The 14,237-nt window shown below is 48.9% G+C and overlaps 1 protein-coding gene across 3 annotated transcripts in view; it reads left to right on the top strand.

The window, feature by feature from the left end:
* The window catches only part of Rassf4 (Ras association domain family member 4), a 35,745-nt gene extending 23,117 nt beyond the window's left edge, over positions 1 to 12,628 (top strand). For 2 of the 3 annotated variants that reach the window (XM_051203590.1, XM_051203592.1), the window contains 8 exons: positions 1,977 to 2,119; positions 3,630 to 3,712; positions 4,304 to 4,461; positions 7,742 to 7,843; positions 8,074 to 8,125; positions 9,126 to 9,247; positions 9,974 to 10,071; positions 11,206 to 11,346. In XM_051203590.1, coding sequence (XP_051059547.1) covers positions 1,977 to 2,119; positions 3,630 to 3,712; positions 4,304 to 4,461; positions 7,742 to 7,843; positions 8,074 to 8,125; positions 9,126 to 9,247; positions 9,974 to 10,071; positions 11,206 to 11,266 — 819 coding nt within the window. In that variant the 3' untranslated portion in view covers positions 11,267 to 11,346. Of the gene's footprint in view, positions 1 to 1,976; positions 2,120 to 3,629; positions 3,713 to 4,303; positions 4,462 to 7,741; positions 7,844 to 8,073; positions 8,126 to 9,125; positions 9,248 to 9,973; positions 10,072 to 11,205 lie in introns of all 3 variants that reach the window. The other variant, XM_051203591.1, reaches the window with a different exon arrangement.
* The last annotated feature ends 1,609 nt before the right edge of the window (positions 12,629 to 14,237 follow it).

Here is a 14,237-nt window from a genome sequence, read left to right as displayed (position 1 = left end):
GGTCCTGTGATGATGGTGTGCTGGGCACGCTCTGGGGACAGCCAGAGCCTGTGTGCTCAGCCCAGGTGAGGGGGTCAGGAGATAGCAAAGCAATGGCAGGGCACTGCACGTTTACATACAGGGCAGCAGTGTAGCTTCTGCCAGCGGCCATGCGCAGGCTAATGTCAGTGGCTCCGGGAACCAGGGGACTCCAGGGATGTCAACAACATAGCAGCAGCAGCAGGGGAAGTCAAAGTGGCCAACCCTGGGAAAGTTCCTGGTAAGGATCCCGCAGTCCGCGTCTCAGGCCTCTGTACCTCTACTTGCCTGGAACACATCTGTCTTCTGCCCTCGGGAGCGGGAAGAAGGGGAGTCACAGGGGACAGTACTGCTCAGGTCGGATATGTGAGGGCTGGGCAGACCCTATACTCTGGCAGCATGGAGAACTGCTGGTCCCTTGTCCATGGTTTCTAGGGTTGGCGTTAATGCCGAGGGAAAGATGTGGACACGGAGCTACCAACATCATTTACGTCAGGTGGCACTCCCAGCTTACAGCTGAAGGACTCCGTGGGACTTGTGTCTGTTTCTCTGGCTCTTAGAATTTATTAGCAGATGGCTGATTAGTTGAGTCCGCTGCACGGTGGTGCACACCTTTAATCCTAGCACTCCAGACGGACGCAGAGGCAAACAGATCTCCAGATCTCCATTAGATCGAGGCCAGTCTGGTCTACAGAGTGAGTTCCAGGACAGGCTTCAAAGCCACACAGAGAAACCCTGTTCCAAAAAACAAAAATAAAACCAAGCAAACTAAAGAAGAGAGGAAGAGTTCACTGCTCAGTTCAGGCCTCTCTTGGGTGTCTTTACCACAGGGGCAGCAGCCCTCACCAGTGTACTGTATCCTGGCAGCTCTGTCCTGGCCTCAGCTTTCGTTTGATTCCATCAAAGACTTCATCAGCAGGTGCTGGCTAATTGCGCGCTCCCTGCACCCACGAGCAGTCTTCAGGCTGCCATCTTGCCTCTTCTTTTGCCAAGGCTAGCCCTGCTGTTTGGGGCATCTGTTTACCCAATCACATCCCCATTAACTACCATCCAGGGCCCAGTGCATTTTCAGGTGCCCCCCCCCAGCCCTCCTCTACATTCATTTGTGAGCCACTCATAGTGAAGCCATGGCTTCGTTATCTCTCAATTCTCTGAGCCGTGGGTGGGACTAAGGATGGTGGGGTCTCCATGGATAGCTGCGAACTGAGAATTTCCAAGTGTGCTGCGGGCTTTTCTTACTTCCCTTAGAGACATTTTAAACTGTAGATCGACGCCAGCGAGCCTTATCTTATGGGAGTTGAGTTTCACATCTAAGCCTGTTTTTGATCATTGCTTTCTTACTTGCCTGAATATTAAAGCATTTTTATAATTATGTATTTTATTCTATGTGTATGAGTGTTGTTCCCTGCCTGTGTACCCCATGCATGCACCCACCAGCAGCCAAAAAAAAAAAAAAAAAAAGTCAGTGTAACTGGGAGTGAGCTCAAGCCAGACCCATTGGTGCTGCTGCTGTCGGGATGTCGGGATGGACAGAAGGACAAGGCAGGGCACACAGGGGGCACGAAGTCCAGTAGAACCTGGTGACTGTGGGATTCTCCGTCCCGGTGCAGTGTGAGCCAAGGAGCTTCGCCCAGCACAAGTGGCCAGGCCATGCTTCCCTGGGCTGGGCTCTTTCTGCTTCCTCCCGGCAGTGTGGACGTGCCTGCCAGACACTTGCCGTGTCCTGGGGGACTCCTGACTCAGCAGCTTCGTGCTGCCTCCCGCTCTGCCTGGGCTCAGCAGCGGAAAGAACAACTCCTGCTTCCTCCTGCGGGCCCCTGCACTCATGCACTGAAGCATGTGCACACGGCTTGCTCATCCCTGGGGGTGGGTGGGGCAGGCTGAGCCTCCTGTTTCTGAAGGGTCACCTTTAGGGCAGCTGCTGCTTGTGAAGAGGCTGACCCGTGTGGGCTTTACAGGAAGAAGGGGCTCTGATCATCGAAGGACTCCTCAACATCTCCTGGGGACTCAGACGACCCATCCGGCTCCAGATGCAAGATGATCGTGAGAGAGTGCACCTGCCGTCCCCCTCATGGATGCCTGAACAGTCCAGCTACCTCCAGTGAGTGCCTGGCACGTGGGGCAGAGCCAGGGACCTCCATGACATCCATGATCATGAGTGCCGCATAGCTTTTATGTGGAGTATTCTCAGCCTTGGAGAACAGATGCCCCACTGTGCTGTATGGGGCTTAGGCGCAAGAGCACAGATCAGTCACCCTCTCATATTCAGTGACTACCTCAGTCCTTTCTAACCTTGTCCACCCCAACACGCAGTCCCACCCAGGGGTGCCCTCCCTGTTGATGATTATGTCACAGTTCTTCCCTCCTCCAGAATAGTCATGCTCCCAACAAATGTTTTACACATGTGCTGTGGACTGAACTCGGGGCTAAGTACTATACCAATGAGCTATGTCCTCAGCCCAGTGGGATCGCCTCAGAAGGGAACGTCAGGCATCCACACAGATTTATCTTCCTGCTACTCCTGTCAGTGACAGCCTAGATTTATTTTACCGCCAGGGGAAAGGCAATTAGGTAGGCTGGGCTTTGCTTCTTCGTGTAATGACTTTTCAGAGGCAAACGTTCAGAATCTTGTTCCTGTTAAATATGCAGGTAAGAAAGGTGTGGTGACATAGGTGTGTCTGAGATTATAGCACTCAGTAAACTGAGGCAGGGAGATCGTGAGTCTGAACTCAGGCTACACGCTGAGACACTACCTTAAAAACACTGTCTGAAGGAGCTGGAGAGGTGGCTCAGTAGTAATTGCTGGGTTAAGTTTCCAGCATGCATGTGGCCGTTCAAAGCTGCCTATAACTCCAATTGCAGGGGATACATGCCCTATCTGGCCTCCATGAGCTTCTTGCAACATGTTTTGTATACAGACTCACATAGCCTAACACACATGCACATTAAATCAATCAGTCAATCAATGAATCTTACAAGATAATAGATGCAGATAAAATGAGTACTCTGGGAGCATGGAGAATGCAGACACACCAGCTCTTTTCACCAGATATCCCTGGTCACTGGTACAAAATGCTGAGCCACATAAACTTAAAGCATGCAGGCTCCTTGGAATGGCTGCCAGAGTGACTCACCCCCCCCCCCCCCCAGTAAAAGCAGCCATGTTAGCAATCCTGCCCACAGCCCAGGTCATCTAGAGTTCTCGGTTCTCATTCTTTCCACTTGAATGCTACCTACCTCTCATTACACTGTTCCTTCTCTAGCTTGATGCTACCATTTTTGGCTTGGGTGAGAATCAGTCCTTCCCAAGGGGCCTGGAGATTTGATCCTCAGGGTTAACCCTCAGGCCTGAAACACACTCAACAAACCCAGCAAGCTCTTTTGGTACCCAGCTACAAACACTAACCTGGCTGAGCCTGCATCCTAATGCATGGGCTCTATGACTCAGCCCAGAACAGTTACCCTTTCTAAGGATGGGACTCCCACTCCTTCCAATAGATGCTGTGGGAGCTTTCTATTATACTGATACAAGTTAACCACTCAGCCTCGGCTGCTCCACACAGCTCTTCCCTGTCCACAGCCACTTGGGAGCTGTACTTCTCTCTTTTCAGAAAGGACGCTTCAACTCAGGACAGCAAAGTCACTATGGAGAAGCCTAGTGCTCAGCCTGCTGAGATTTCCAGGGATAGCTCAGGTAAGCAAAGCTTAGAGAACCCCAGCCTGTCTTGGGGATGCATGCAGCCATGTGGAAGAATTGTCGTGCTGTCTCATGAGAGACCCTTGCTAAGCATAAGTACAGTAGGAGACAGGTGCCACACTGGTCTTCATTCCTTTTATGGGAAAGGAAGCAGAGGCTTGTAGAAGTGTCACCTTGTATCCTTGGCCTGAGTCTCCTGCAATGGGCTGTGTTATAAAAAGTAAGAGGCTCAATGGTGGGTTCTGTTCCCCTTTGTTCCAAGGCTGTAGGACCTCATCCTCATGTTCTAAGATCATGATCATTCATCTGTGCTCTCTGTCCCCTTTCCTTAGCACATAGAGAAGGACCTGTCCCTGACTGAGGGCTAGAGTGACCTCAGTGGGTACCATGAGATGCACTGTGTACTGACTGAACCCCTGCCCCATCTTCCAACCAAAGATCAGCTTTACCAGAACAATGCACTACAGTGTGCTGTGACTACAGGATTTCAGGGAGCCACAAAACCCAACAGACAGTGTCTGCTGGAGCCATCACACTTGCTACCACCGCCCTCCACCTTCCCACTTTTTTGTCTATTTCTTTCTGCAGGACCCCTGGAGGAGGAAGAGGATGTCCCCCAGCTCATGCGGACAAAGAGTGATGCCAGCTGTATAATCCAGCGGAGGCCCAGGCCCCGGGCACCGGGTGAAGCCCAGAAGATACGACGGCACCGGTACTCCATCAATGGGCACTTTTATAACCACAAGGTGATGTCTCTATCTGTTCTTTCCTGGGCCCTGAAGCTGAGAGAGCAGGAATTATTTCCTAGCACAGAAGAGCAGCCCCCATAACATTCAGCATTAGTCCCGATACTCCAATTGCCTTCAAGACAACTGTTGTTGGCCTGTGGGAAAGCTCGAGAAGGTGACCCAAAACCACAACAGCATAGCATTCCCACCCACAGCCAGGGCTCCCCATACAGCTACCATCTAAGTTCTCTAACTTCTGTAGCTTTGGGACAAGGAAGCCCTAAGCAGACAATAATGCCAAGTTTGTCTTTAATGACACCATTCTGTGAGGGTTCCACTCAGGGTCACTTGATCATTCCACGAGACATCATGTACCCAGCAGCCCCTCTATCTGGGAAATTAAGCTGGCTTGCTGAGGTGTGACCAGAGCATGCGTGTCTTTTCCCAGAGAACCTGGGGATCTCTGAGTTCCCAGTAGTTCTTCTTTTGTACAAGTATGCATTGTACTGACCTGAGGAAAAGATCACCTTCCCCTAATTACATCATTCCATTAACACATGAACTATAAAAGGAAAAGCTGATTGTTACTAAAAATGGAATGAGTGGCTGTCTGAGTGAGGCCCCGCCTGGAGTGTACTGTGACAGGCCGTATCCTGCAATGCAGGGGACAAAGATGGAGACTTCCAGTTGAAGCAGTTGTGCGTCTCAAAGGGTGATTCATAGGAAGGAAGCATAGACTACAGACAGTCTTTAACCAAAACAAAAGGACAGTTTTTCACCTTCTCTTACCTCTATACACAATTGATGTTCTTAGAAATCGGGGCACAGATTCCTTAAGCCACAGACAATGATGAAAACTACTAATCCCCAAAACTGATTTTCTGGGGTACTTGTTCTGGGTTGCCTTTCTGAGGACTGTGTACTAGTACTTCACTCTATCATGTCCCCACACCATTATGACTGACAACATGAATTTTATTCCCAGACTCATTGAATCATAGGTATTCAATTGCTTTGCCCTGCTATGTGGATTCAGATGTGATCCACTTGGTTGGCTGAGTTCATGTTCAGGCTTTACACAGAACAAACACAGCCTTGTTGACAAGACTTTTCTTCCCCTTGAAGTAGTTGAATGAACTTTCCGTGTTTCTTAGGCACTAAAGCAGCGGTTCTCAATCAGTGGGTCACAACCCTTTGGTTGGGGGTCGAATAACTTTCACAGGAGTCACGTAAGACCATTGGAAAACACAGATATTTGCATTATGATTCATAACAATAACAAAATTACAGTTACGAAATAGCAACAAATATAATTTTATGGTTGGGGGGTCACCACAACACAAGGAACTGTATTCAAAGGTCATATAGCGTTAGAAAGGTTGAGAAGCACTGCACGACAGGCCATTTTCTGTAGAATCTATAACCTGGAGTGCTTCTAGGTTTCAGCTAGTCTTAGCAGACCCACTGCAGTTTTGCTGGGAGGCACCAGCATTAACAGGGTAGGTAGCACATGAAGCTTCAAGCATTGCAGAATCCTTCATCATGGTGTTGTCCTTTCCAGATGGGTGACCGTGACTGGGTATTTAACCTCCCAACCCTAGCCTTCCTTTCTCAGAAAACAGGAATCATTGATGGTACTTCAGAGGGTTGTTGTGAGAATGAAGAGTGTTTGTAAGATGTTCCACAAGTTCAATGTGTGGTGGCTGTGTTTATAGGGCTTCCTGAGCCTCAGATGGTGTCCTGGTTAATTTCCTACACAGAAGATCTTGACTTACAGTCAGGTTGTGTCCTGATAAGCTCATCATAAGTTGGAAGCATGAGGTCAAAATGGATCTAGTTCCCAAGCCTCAGTACATCATGGCTCAGAAGCACAGTCCCCTGCAGAATGTGGGTTCCTTTTTCACATGCTTAGGTGGCCAGTTGGGAGTTGTAGACACTGTTGCTGCCCAGTGGTTGAGAGTGTCATTATACTCCACAATGCTTGCGGTGGAATGGGAGGATTGAAATTTTAAATTTAAGAAGTGCTTTCATGAATGTTTATATTTCTTGCTCCATCTTTAAAGTCAAAAGTGTATGAGTCATACCATCATAAACTAGGGTCTATCTGTATAGATGTGTTACAGGAAAAGACAAGATATTGGCAAAAGTCTAACATGCCTCTCATGCAAAATAACTGTAAATAAACCAGGCATGGTGATAAGGTACTGTAATCCTGTTTTGAGGCTAGCTTGAGCTGTGTAACTGGTTCAGGGCCTCAGAGTGAGACCTTACCTAAGAATAAATTAAAATAAAAAAGAGTGCTGGGGATGCGCTTCAGAGGGGCAGAGTACTTGTATCTTAGCATGTGCAAGGCCCCGGGTTCAATTCCCAGGACCACAGAAGAATAAACATTATCTGCTTAGCATGGCAATACTCACTTGTGATCTTGACCCTCAGGAGGCTAAGGCAAAAATGTCTTGGGTTCCAAGCCAGCCTGGTCTATATAGTCAGAACCTGTCTCAAAAAGTAGGTACAGATACTTACATAAAGAACTATAAAGAGAGTCATGTAGCTGGAGCACAGGGTGCTTATGGTAGTGGTGGGGTCTTGGCATCATCTGTGTCTGAGTGAGAGTTGATGCTTGAGGCATACAGGCCATGGGAAGCCTTCACACATTTTATAAAATGGGGATTCTGTCATTGTACGACACAGGTTACAGGCCTGGAATTCTTCTCCAGAGATAATTTCTGAACCAGTGGGTCTCTTTTGGAGTGAAAGATGTAGGAAGACCAAGGTAGAATTTCAGGAGGCTGGGCCAGACCACACTTGGTTATTCGGGGTATTTTAAATGGTGGTACCATGGGCAGCAGTATGGAGAAGATGCTAGAAGGTGAGAAGGAGGGGCCTGTTGGCAAACTGCACAGTGTGACTGGAGGCCTCTGCTTGGACAGCACGTGGGGACGAGCAGGTAGATGTGGAAGCTTTCAGCCTACATTCATGGATGTTTGTGATGCTGATGCAAACAGTGAGAATGAAGGAGAGCCCCATGTCATACCCCAGTGGACTACTTCTGGGGTCCTGGTTCCCAAGATTCAGAGCGCTGCTATTGATGGGTGTGTAGAGTGTGAGGCATCTTCTTCAGAGTGCTCTGAGGACACATATATAATTGCTCCCTGGATGTCCCCTGCATGAATGGACAGGGACAGGTGTTCTGAGAAGGAGCTCCCCTCCCCATCCCATTGCGTGGGTTTGCTTAGAACTTTAATGTAGACTGTGTCTCCTCTGGGCCCACCTTAAGCTATCCATCTGTCCTACACAGACCTCTGTGTTCACTCCTGCCTACGGGTCCGTGACCAATGTCCGGGTTAATAGCACCATGACCACCCAGCAGGTGCTTACCCTGCTGCTCAACAAGTTCCGGGTAAGTGTGACCACAGGGGAGCAGGCTTGCCAGGAAGCAGGAAGCGCTTCCATGAGTGGTGGGAGGAGTGGGGTTGCTGCCATTAGCTGCTGCCTTGGCTCTTGGGGAAAGTCTAGCACGATTTCCTCTGATGAGCCAGTGTCGCTGAGATTTTAGGCAAGGAAGGGTATGGGGTGCTCTGTTCTCTTTCATTAAAAATGTGGTCTGACTTCTCGTGCTGGCCTGGACAGGTAGAAGATGGCCCCAGTGAGTTCGCACTGTACATTGTCCATGAGTCTGGGGGTAAGTGCTATCTTCCGGTGTTCATTTGGTAAGCTTGCCGTCTTCTTCTCACACCCTCCTTTCCACCATTAGACTCTGCTCCATTCTGAGGCTTCCTCTAAAGCAGCGTAGATGAACCCTCTCCGGGCTCTTTCCATTAGTGGACCATTGTGTAGCTCAGTAGGGCTGTGTGCCAGTGGCTGAAGCCTGGATCGGCTCCTGTGGCACCTCTGGGTCCCTCTGCAGTCCATCGGCAGCCTCTTGTCACTGAGCAGCTCCAGCATCCCCAAGTCTGTGGTCCACTCTGCCTACTCTGTCCCTATTCTCTCTGATCTGAGTCTTTATTAAGTAATACTATAGGACAAGAAAATTATTTTCCCTATGTTTACCCTCACTAGATGGGCCTGCAAAGTACGTGAACCAAGTGCAGGTTTACAAGAGGAAAACAAACTGATTTGTTTATGGGTCATCACATATAGCCATGAGAGAGATGAATTTCTCAAAGGGATGCCCAGAACTTTTTTGCCATAGCAAGGAAATCAGCTTTTAGAGAAATGAGAAGATGAAGAGGGGTAGGCGGGACTTTGAACCAGGATGGGGAACAAGGTGAAGGCCAAGTATATGGAAGATGAAGACAGCATTCACTATGTGGATTTCTCTGTTGCTGCCTCTGGGCTAACAGGGTTCTAGAGTTGTGTCTGGTGATTAACTTCTGTCCTTGGTAGGAAGTAGATGAAAGGCTTCAATAGATTTATGTCTTGCTGTCAGACAAATGAAGGAAGGCATCTGGTTCTTTTCACTTCTGCTGCCACAATCCTGAGCCCAGGTAGCTGACCTAGGTTGGCCAGTTCTTCTACTCTTCAGAGGGATCACGTGTCTCCCAAGATACAGACCCACAGAGGTCTGAGAAAGATTCCCTGAACATCTGCTTTTTATCATGCCCTTGTCCTGGTAAAATAAATAAACAAGGGGTGGCTGAACCTAACATCCCATGAATTTTGTAAAATGCCCTCTATTTCAGAGCAGACAAAATTAAAAGATTGTGAGTACCCGCTGATATCCAGAATCCTGAATGGGCCTTGTGAGAAAATTGTCAAGATCTTCTTGATGGAAGCTGACTTGAGCGAGGAAGTACCCCATGATGTAAGTGGAGCTGAAGCTGAAAGCCTGCTCCATGGGGAGGGACTGGGAGGCAAAGAGGGGCCCCTTAGGGCCCTGAAGAAGCTCTTGGCCAGAGTCCTCCCAGGCAATGTATCTTAGATTTCCACACCTGACCTGTCAGCTTAGGGGACAGAAGAACTGGGGTCCTGGAAGACCTCAGCCCTGCCCTTTTCCCCATAAGTAAAGGCCCTTTCCTTCATTGTGGTATGCTTTTGTTGTTATCACATTAGAGACCCACAGAAGACTCCTCAGCTAGACCAATTCAAGGGCAACAGGCATTAAATCTCAATGGTCAAGCTATAAGCCTATGTCCAGACCCTACACAAAAGGGCCTGTGGAGTATGGGTCCCCAAGCCTTGTGGCTGTCTCCTTCAGCTTCCCAGGGCTGGTAAAGCTGCATTCCATTGTTAAGAACAATGATGTTCCCACTCCCCACCCATGCCAAGAACACTCAGTGTGACAATGCCACAGGACTGAATGCTTTTCCTAATATTCAGTCCAGCGTTTCCTCCAATGGATGATCATTGCCTTTGAGATAAGAGCAGCTCCCGTTCTCCCACCACACAGCAGAGCAATGCCAGCAGAGGCTGGGAAGGGACTGCTGCGGGTACAGGACTTTGGCTTTGACCACTATGTAAACACCAGGATGAGAAAACACATCTTAGACTTCTCAACTAAAGCAAGTTTTAATGTTCTTGGATTTTCTAGGTGGCCCAGTACATTAAGTTCGAAATGCCAGTGCTGGACAGTTTTGTTGAAAAATTAAAAGAAGAGGAGGAAAGAGAAATAATCAAACTGACCATGAAGTAAGCAGATCTTCATCAGCCAGACATGGTCCTGGCCATTAGAGGACATCTGCAGGGCATACCTCTGTCCAAGAAGGCAGGTTTCTCCCTTCTGTGGACACCAAGGGCAGTGGGGAGACCTACTGACCATGCTTCCCAGAACTGCCTCCTACCCACCTACTCATAGCATTCAGTACTGGGGTGGTAACCTTCTGAATTAGATGATACACCCATTCAGCCTGGGCCTCTTCTCCAGCGAGGAACTTGAGCTGTAAGAAACTGGACAGGAAAGGCAGAGGCAGGAGTTGGTGGGCCTGGGTTGGCTTTCTAGTTCTACTAGTGATCAGGTTCTGGAAAAGCAACCACATTGAGTCTGCTGGGTAGAACCTCAGCCTAGTCCAAGGCTATTGTGCTAGCAGGAAGTCTCTACCCAGTGGGAAGCAGTGATTATTGACATTCAATCTCTGGCTGCTGTTTGGTAGACCAAGGGTCAACAGTGAAGGACAGGCTGTTACATTAATGATGCTAACGATCTGTTTGTGCCTCAGAGATGTGTGGCACAGGGCAGGGTGTGTGAAGAACATTTACAAGGTCTGGGCAGGGAAGGGCATGCGGCTCTGGGACATGCCCTCGAGTAGGGAATGGTTTGGATTCTGGCTTCCCACTAATGATCCCTGGAAAGCCACATCTACCCACGGGCTTCCTTCTGTGCAGTTCGACCTCACTCAGAGTCAGTGAAGACTGGAGAGTGAGAGGCCCATTGGTGATGTCACTGTAGGGTTTTAAAGATGGACAGGACCTGGGAATCATCTGGCCAGTGGATTCATTGTGGGAAGAGCAATCTGGGGCCCGGACCAAGGATACAGCACAAGTTATTTGAATGGCCCTGGCTGGGACACTGTCTTTTTGAAACCTGATCTAGAGCCCTGATCAGCATCCCAGCACACCCGTCCTAGTAGAGTATCTGGAATGGAATTGCCAGCATTTGTCTTTAAGGCCCTGCACAGTCTGCAGTTCTGTTCGGCATTCTTGGTGAAGGACAGAGATGACAGTTTCTGGCCGGCCAGCTAAGAGTCGTAGTCCCAACTCTCACTGTTCTCACCCTCCCTGACACTCCAGCTTAAGTGAGACCCCTTGGCTTTTGTCTCTCCCCAGGTTCCAAGCCTTACGTCTGACAATCCTGCAGCGCCTGGAGCAGCTGGTGGAGGCCAAGTAACTAGCCAGTGCTTGCCTTTGGGGATGCCTGTGATACCAAGTGTGCATGGAGATTCAGGGACCCAGCCCTAACTGATTACTGACCAATGGCTGCTGCTCAAGGAGCCCAGTACCTATGCTTCTTCTAACCTGTCCACAGACCACATAGCATCCTGTGTCTCTAGTCTTATGAGCATGCATGGGGACACCCAGGAACTTGATAGCTAGGAATAATGTGCAAGGCCATTCTAGATAGTAAAGAGCCTTGGAACTGAGACACCAGCCACAGTGCATGGTTGAATAGCATGTCCAGCCTTGTTCATGCATATTTTCAGCTTAAGAGGGAAGTATTACACCCAGCCACTGGAGAATGGGCTTCATCTGCTTGCCCAGTGCTTATCCAGAGTTTCTGCATGGCCAAAAGTCCCCACCCTTATCATCCATGTGAACCATGAAGCCCCCATCTTCCCTTACTCCTTAAGGCCACTCAGGAACTCTGCTGGAACAGGAGCTGCCAACAGCTGTGAGGCATGTCCTGAGTCTAACCAACGCTTCACTATGGTATCCTGGCCCCTGAGCCTCCTTTCGTAGCCAACGGTCCTGGCCTAGAGGTTAGATCAGGAGGAGGACTATCAAGATCCCATCAGCTCTTGGCACAAGTCAGCCCTGGCTTCGGAGTGTGATCCAAAGAAATCCTTGAAAGGAGCTGTCTTCAAGAAATATGTCAGTTGAACCAATCATGTTGCGGAGTTGATCCGTGTAGCATTGAAACAATACTGGCTGGCAGTGGCTCCAGAAGGCGGTTCTCAGTCTCATTCTTCGCCATCTTGTGGATGGCTGTATGCCTCTTGCCTTCTTTGGAACTGAGCTTCTAGATAGTGAGTAGGAACAGCTTTCAGTACTTCCCATCAAAGCCTAGCAATAAGGGAAAATGTCTGTTTGGGGACAAAAGGCTTCTAATTCCCCAGGCTAGATGCAGAACAATATGTTTGCTGACTGATGGAAATTTCTGGAATGAATGAGAAAACTTCATTTGTAAAACTATGCAACATCAGTCATGGAAGTGTTTGTCTAACAGAGCAACCTAAAGGCCAGCTTCTGCCCCTGAGGCCTATGGACAATGTAGTTAAAGAGGAGTATGATGAAGGCCTGAAAAGATGGAGCTCCATCTTCAATGCAGTGCATATGGGAGCTGCTCATGGAACCCTGAAGAGTGGAGCTTGAGAACAGCTGTGCAGAGCTGAACCCCTGGGCAGGGCAGATGTCACAACTGGATTTCCCAGACCCAGCCCTGTCTTTATGGAGACACACTCCTGCCTCCTCTCTCCCTTTTGACACTGTACTCTCTTAGGTGCTTAGTAAAGATCATTTGTGTTGAACAGAAGCTGCAAGGGCCAAGCTTGCTTGTGCTTTTTCCTTTTGTGTTTATTGCCTTGGCCCACTCTCCTAACCCCTGACACTTTTATACCACACTATGAAGAGCTGCAGTTGGCAGAGAAACCATAAGCCCCTTGACATTGACAGGACTCCTTCACTTCATGAATGGCCTGAGGACTGGTGTAAGGCCTGAGGCGAGGCTGCCCTACCTTAGTACACAGGAAAGGACTAACTGGCGACTGACGATGGTGGGTGGGTAGCCTGAGCAAGAGAATCACCCTGCATTGCAGAATTTTAGCATCAGACGTGAACCAGGAATCTTCCAACAGGGGCTCATGAGTCAAGAAAATGAATACAGCAGGAATCCCAGGTGATTTTGCTGCCTGAATTTATAGTCTCGGGTCTAGGAAATTCTGCCTGTCCCTTGTTCAGAAGTAATTAACCAACTTGACTGTGTTATGCCAGGCCTGTACTGGATCCTGGAGGAACAAAGATAGAGCCATGGTGATTCCTCTTCCGGAGAAGCAGTCAGACTCTGAGAAACAGTTAAGTACCTGAGAAGGAGGCCAGATATAGAGCAGATAGCTAAGACTGAGTGCTGCTGAAGGACTAGGGCAGGACAGGGATTCAGAGCTGGGGAAGCCACTGCAAACAGGAAACCCTGGGAGCAGCAGCCAACATGGCATTTCACAGCTGTCCAAATATTATTTAAGGCTCCCTTAGATGTGTTACTTTTGAAATATTATCAAAACTTATTTCTGAATAACACAGGAGAAATTCTAGCAAAGGCAAGGAGAACTGTCTTCCGCTGCACCCTGTGAAGCATTCACAGATGTTAGACCAACTCGCCATTGCAGAGCATAGCGACTGGAGAACTTGAGGCTGCAGAGGCTGTGGTTTCACAGTGCATTAGGGCTACAGTCTGCTACGGAGTCCACAGCCTTTCTCCTGCATTCCTCCTTATCTCAGACAGAAAAGGTATCTGGAGACAAAGTGAAGATCCCACCAAGAAAGTGCTGTCTTCCAAGTTAGGTTTGTCTTCAGAGCTCAGAATAAAAACAGTACAGGGTGAAATGTGCATGGTTACATGATTGCAAAAGTTCTAAGCTCAGGACAAACAGGATTGTCTGTCCAGAACAAATGACCAAACAGATGGGAACAAGAGGGAGGTGGGGTAGGGGTGTGGAGAGACTTGTTTTTCTGAAGCGATAACCTTTAGACTTTCTTGGTGACAAAGCAAAGCCTTTCTCCCAGGATACATCTGGCTCCTTCGTCCTGGGGAAAGGGGAAGGGGCTCATGTAGTCTGCCCAGGTGATTTGGTAGGAATTGGAGATATGCCAGCTGTGCTGTGAGGCCCAGCTGCAGCTAGGGCAGGCCATGGGCTATCCTTATCAGGGGCAGTGTGACTGCCAGGTCTTTAGAGACTCTGGCACTCATCAAGCCTGGCAGGTCATAGCCAAGAAATAGCAAGCATAAAAACACCCAGGTGCTATATTTAAGCCCCAAGAACCGCACTTGGGTATTAGCCAGCTGTTGACATGCTGGGAACCTCACAGAGCCCAGGGTCGGGGGTGTCTTGTGCCAGCAGGGCTGAAACAGGTTTTCTGCAGGTTGG

The sequence above is a fragment of the Phodopus roborovskii genome, unplaced genomic scaffold (genome assembly GCF_943737965.1).
Source record: "Phodopus roborovskii unplaced genomic scaffold, PHOROB, whole genome shotgun sequence".
Classification (NCBI taxonomy): domain Eukaryota; kingdom Metazoa; phylum Chordata; class Mammalia; order Rodentia; family Cricetidae; genus Phodopus; species Phodopus roborovskii.
The sequence above is the reverse complement of the archived record's forward strand: the minus strand, read 5'-3'. Positions and strand labels throughout refer to the sequence as shown.